At 33.1% G+C, this 4,453-nt stretch overlaps 1 protein-coding gene across 2 annotated transcripts in view; it reads left to right on the top strand.

Annotated features, from left to right (window-relative positions):
• The window catches only part of ly86 (lymphocyte antigen 86), a 7,669-nt gene extending 4,006 nt beyond the window's left edge, over nt 1-3,663 (top strand). For both annotated transcript variants that reach the window (XM_041247892.1, XM_041247891.1), the window contains exons 3-5: nt 1,463-1,591; nt 2,397-2,449; nt 2,750-3,663. In XM_041247892.1, the coding sequence (XP_041103826.1) occupies nt 1,463-1,591; nt 2,397-2,449; nt 2,750-2,833 (266 nt within the window). In that variant the 3' untranslated portion in view covers nt 2,834-3,663. The remainder of the gene's footprint in view (nt 1-1,462; nt 1,592-2,396; nt 2,450-2,749) is intronic.
• The last annotated feature ends 790 nt before the right edge of the window (nt 3,664-4,453 follow it).

Raw genomic sequence — 4,453 nt, 5'->3', positions numbered from 1 at the left:
ATATCAGGGATCGTCAGCGCAGCTCATTTGGCCCACAGACAAACATGTGGAAAAGTCTAAGGCCTGTAATAGTTAAAGGGTCTGCAGAACCGGATTATGGAATTTAAAAATGGTAATAATAATAAAATAAAAAAAAACTTCAGTTTCATTCAAATATAGCAGCTTGATAAGATTTTAATTTGAAATACAGTAGTTTTAAAAACATTTAAAAAGATTAAATGCAACTAGGCATTGTCAATTACTTTCAATTACTTTCATTCAATTGAATGAAATTACTTTTATTCATTGAAAGCCTGCTTTTATGGTGGAGACATTAAGCGCTTTCAAGCTCTAAACAGTGCAGTTTCCTGGGCTTCACAAGATTGTATATTTTATAATTCATTATAAACTTCAGAGTATTTTAAATAAAAAAAAAAAAATCCCCAAAAATCCATAAAAATCCATATTCACCTTTAAAAAAAACGTTATTAAATTCATACCTCCAGAAGTCCCAGGGTTAGGAATAAAAACCTCTAAATCTGGAGGGAAAACCTCTGATATGGCAACACTGAGCACCTAAGAGAGGAAATAACCATATTGGGGGGGGGGACTCTGGTTGGCCGAGAGTCAATAACAATGTATCTGTTCATGTTTATCTGTTCAATCTTTCTGTTCAACTCCACCAAACAGGGGAGTTTACCTACTTGGTTATTTACCACTACACCACAGACCTGCTGTTTAACACCTAAATCTGGGGAATAACACAAGGATACAGCACAGTAATGCAATACTCATATTGTTATGGTTCTGAAGTCTTTTAAATGGTACTATAAATGGAACAAGGCTAAATTTAAGTTGCCAATTAATTCTGCCTACTTCATGACCAGAACACCACTAAGAGTGCCTATCTGATTCCATTTCACACATAGTCGAGTGAGTGTATACTTCCAGCTCAAAGTGGGGTGTTTGTTCAGCTGACCTGTAAGTTTGTAAGTTTGCTGTTCGTAATTCTGAGGTTCTACGGTAATGGACTTACTATAAAACATAATTATTAAGATGGCAAAAGACAGCTCTAGTTTCTTTTATATGTTATTATTATTATTATTATTATTATTATTATTATTATTATTATTATTATTATTATTATTATTATAAGATTTTTGTAATTATGCAAAATCATGTGTTTCTGGCCAGAATTTAATCAGCCTTTATTTGAATTTATTGGAATTTATCCATGTAGAAAACAAAGAGAAAGAAGGAATGGATTTTCTTAACTCCACCTTTCCATTATTTAACTTTAGATCTTTATGTTAATTGTTTACTTGATCCCTTAGCTTAGGGATCCGATATAGGTGATAATAACCAATCTACGCTTTTGCAATTGTTTTGTTTTTGCTATTGTTTATAACCACTTATGACGGCTCCCTAAATTAAAGTGTTACCAAAGTATCTAACATATTTTGTCTGCTATTTAAATTTGCAGGGCAAGATATCAAAAATCTCTATCTTACTATTGAGGGTTTTGCCAATGGGAAACCTGTCATACAGTTTCATTATACTCTCTGTGATCCCAGCTTTGAGAGGTTAAGTTTTTGTGGAAAAAAACGAGGAGGTATGTGAATGTATTCATTTTTAATTTAATGCTTGTAAAATTGAGTGCAGTAGTATATAGCACAGCGTAAAGCACAGGGAATATCCAAACTACGCATGCTTCACCTTACAAAGGTCTGAGAACTCATTTTGGTTAGGTCCAAGAGCAAAGTCATAGGGTTTATGAGGGCGACAGCTGAAATCAGCAAGCTCATTTCATTTGTGAACTGACCCAGATTAAAACCATGAATCAAGATCAGTGTCTATACCTTCCAAGTTTCAAATCAAAAAGGCAGTTGCTGGAAGAACACTGCACCAAAGATTCAGGGTCAAGCAATATAAGAAAGTTGGATGTCTGGTTTTAGATACATTGTTTATCAGTGTAACTCAGAGAGTATTGGTCGAGTTAAATTAAAACTTGGAAGGCATGAAAATCATCCATGATCAAAAATATGGGTGCATGCCACATACAAATACAAATAAGTCACCTGCAGAAAAAACAGCATGCATTCTATAGCAATAACAAGACCATCCTAGGACAATGCAGTTACTTATTGTCATTGTATATAGACATAAATTAGTCTCCAATCTGCTAGAACTAAAGATGATATATCAAATAATTTTGTAGTTTTTAAAAAGTATATGATATTGCGTATATTATATATATATAATAATATATATTATATATATATATATATATATATAATATATATATATATATATATATATCATAGTAAAATGTTGCTATATGATTAAACAAAAACAGTTTCAGGGATTAATTCTAACAAGGCATATTTCCTTTGATGACACTTCATTTTACATTTCAGAACTTATTTATTATGAGGGAGCAGTCAAAATACCATTGCCAATCATTCCTCGGGTAAGTGTTAGCAATTTGTATGGCCATGGCTACTGTGGTGGATTCCAGGCACCAAGGCACCGATTTTATTTGTGCCTAATTCAATGAAAACAATATTGGACATTTTATATTTAAAAAAAGGCATTCATTCAAGTTTTTGAGACAGTGTACAACACAACACATTCTGTGATATATTACTGCGTATATGTATGATTGCAATGGGTTTGGAATCCAAAGTATTAATATCCAGTTAAACACACGCTTACTGATACAGCACATCATGGACAACTGTTTTTTTTTTTCTTTTTTTCCTTTCCACAGGGGCATTTTGACATTACCTTGCTGCTGCTGAATCAAAATCACTTTGGTATTGTGTGTGCCAATGTCACCATCATCAAAACATAAGACCAATGCAACTGCATGTGAGCTGGACAGAAATTCTGATACAGCCTGAACAGTGTCATTCTTTTAACCATACAAAAAAACAATCATTTCAACCGATTTCAATTTAATGCCTAAAAGTTCACTGACAAATATAAGACACATATTTCTTATGTTACACGGAAATTATGTTGAAAGACACAAAATCTAAATTTGGCAGCAGGCGTTACCGGAGAATATTTAACTAAATGGTTTGTTTTATCAATTTAAAAATAATATCTTGAATTTTCCACTGGGGTTAATTCAGTCCAGGTGAAGTCTTGCAATGTTTACATAAACAAACAGACTTGTACCAATGAGTTACTGGTAAACTATGAGGCTTGCATGTTTACATTACAAAGGAAAAACATACTCTGCAGGTCTGAAGACATTGAGAAAAACTAAAAAATAATTTTCTTTGTTTTATGATGTTTGCTTCATTCTATGTAATTTTAAGTGCTTTTACCTGTATTCCTTTTTTTTGTTATTTATTTTTATAAGTGTTTGAAGGCTCTGTTCAGGAGCTGCTCTTCAGGTCTAGTTGCCTGCTGTAGATACAAGTAACTTGGTCTGTCAACGTGTCATCAGTTGATTTTCAGTCATTCTGAATGGTAAGGGGGTTACAGCGGTGAGGTGGTATACAAACTGGGCATTTCAAAAACTTGGAAACAAATCATTAGACTGTCCCACATGTTCATCATTCACCGTCACTTCAGATTCATACTCAGATCCAGCCCTACTTACATCTGCATGTTATTAAAATATACAAGTTTTAAATCAAGGATAAATGTAAAACTCTTTGAAATAAAATGCCATGGCTGATTAAATTTGAGCTTGCTTTTTTTATTTTTTTATTTTTTTAATAAAGCTTCAGTCTCATACTTTGATGTGCAGTAAATGTACAAAATAAAGTTTCCAAGCTGTGAACAGCGAACCACATGGCTAGGAAAGTCTCCAATCACCAACACAGGAAACATCATCCAATCAGGAGATGCACATCAGCACTTGTGGGGTTTGATGTTGTGGCAGAGTGCCCCGCCCCTCTGCGTAGCTTTTGTTTTATGTTATGTGTGGTGTGTATGTATTGGTGCATGGAGTGTGGATTATGTAGCAGTGATTTAAAATGTATAGTTGTATTTTTCTTAGTGCAGGGATCCCTTTATATATTTATCTGACACTGAATTTCACATATCAGGTTTGTAAAGAAGGCTTTATTCAGCTATAGCCAAAAGTTTTGCATCACCAAGAATTTTAGGAATGAGACATAAAAAAAAAAAAAACTATATGAACATAATTTCGATCTTTTATTTATCATCATTTAATTAAAGAAACTACAAAATGATATTGCAAAACTCTAATGGAAGCCATAATAGTAGTACAGTATTTCATGTTAGATTTCAAAATGTCACATTTTTCAGTTTTTGTTAGTTTTTTGTTGATGTAACATTATTCAATATGTTAACGTAACATTATTCAGCAAGTTTTGGAAGCAAAATGTGAAGCAAATGCTGAAAATTATAATTTTTTCACTTTGAAATTTTGAGGAGACACTGCCTCCCTTGCCCCCTTTGAGGAGCCTCCACTGCATTCAACCACTTCAGCAAC

The sequence above is a fragment of the Polyodon spathula genome, chromosome 4, assembly GCF_017654505.1.
Source record: "Polyodon spathula isolate WHYD16114869_AA chromosome 4, ASM1765450v1, whole genome shotgun sequence".
NCBI lineage: Eukaryota > Metazoa > Chordata > Actinopteri > Acipenseriformes > Polyodontidae > Polyodon > Polyodon spathula.
Note: the sequence above shows the minus strand (reverse complement) of the source record. Positions and strands in the feature narration are given on the sequence as shown.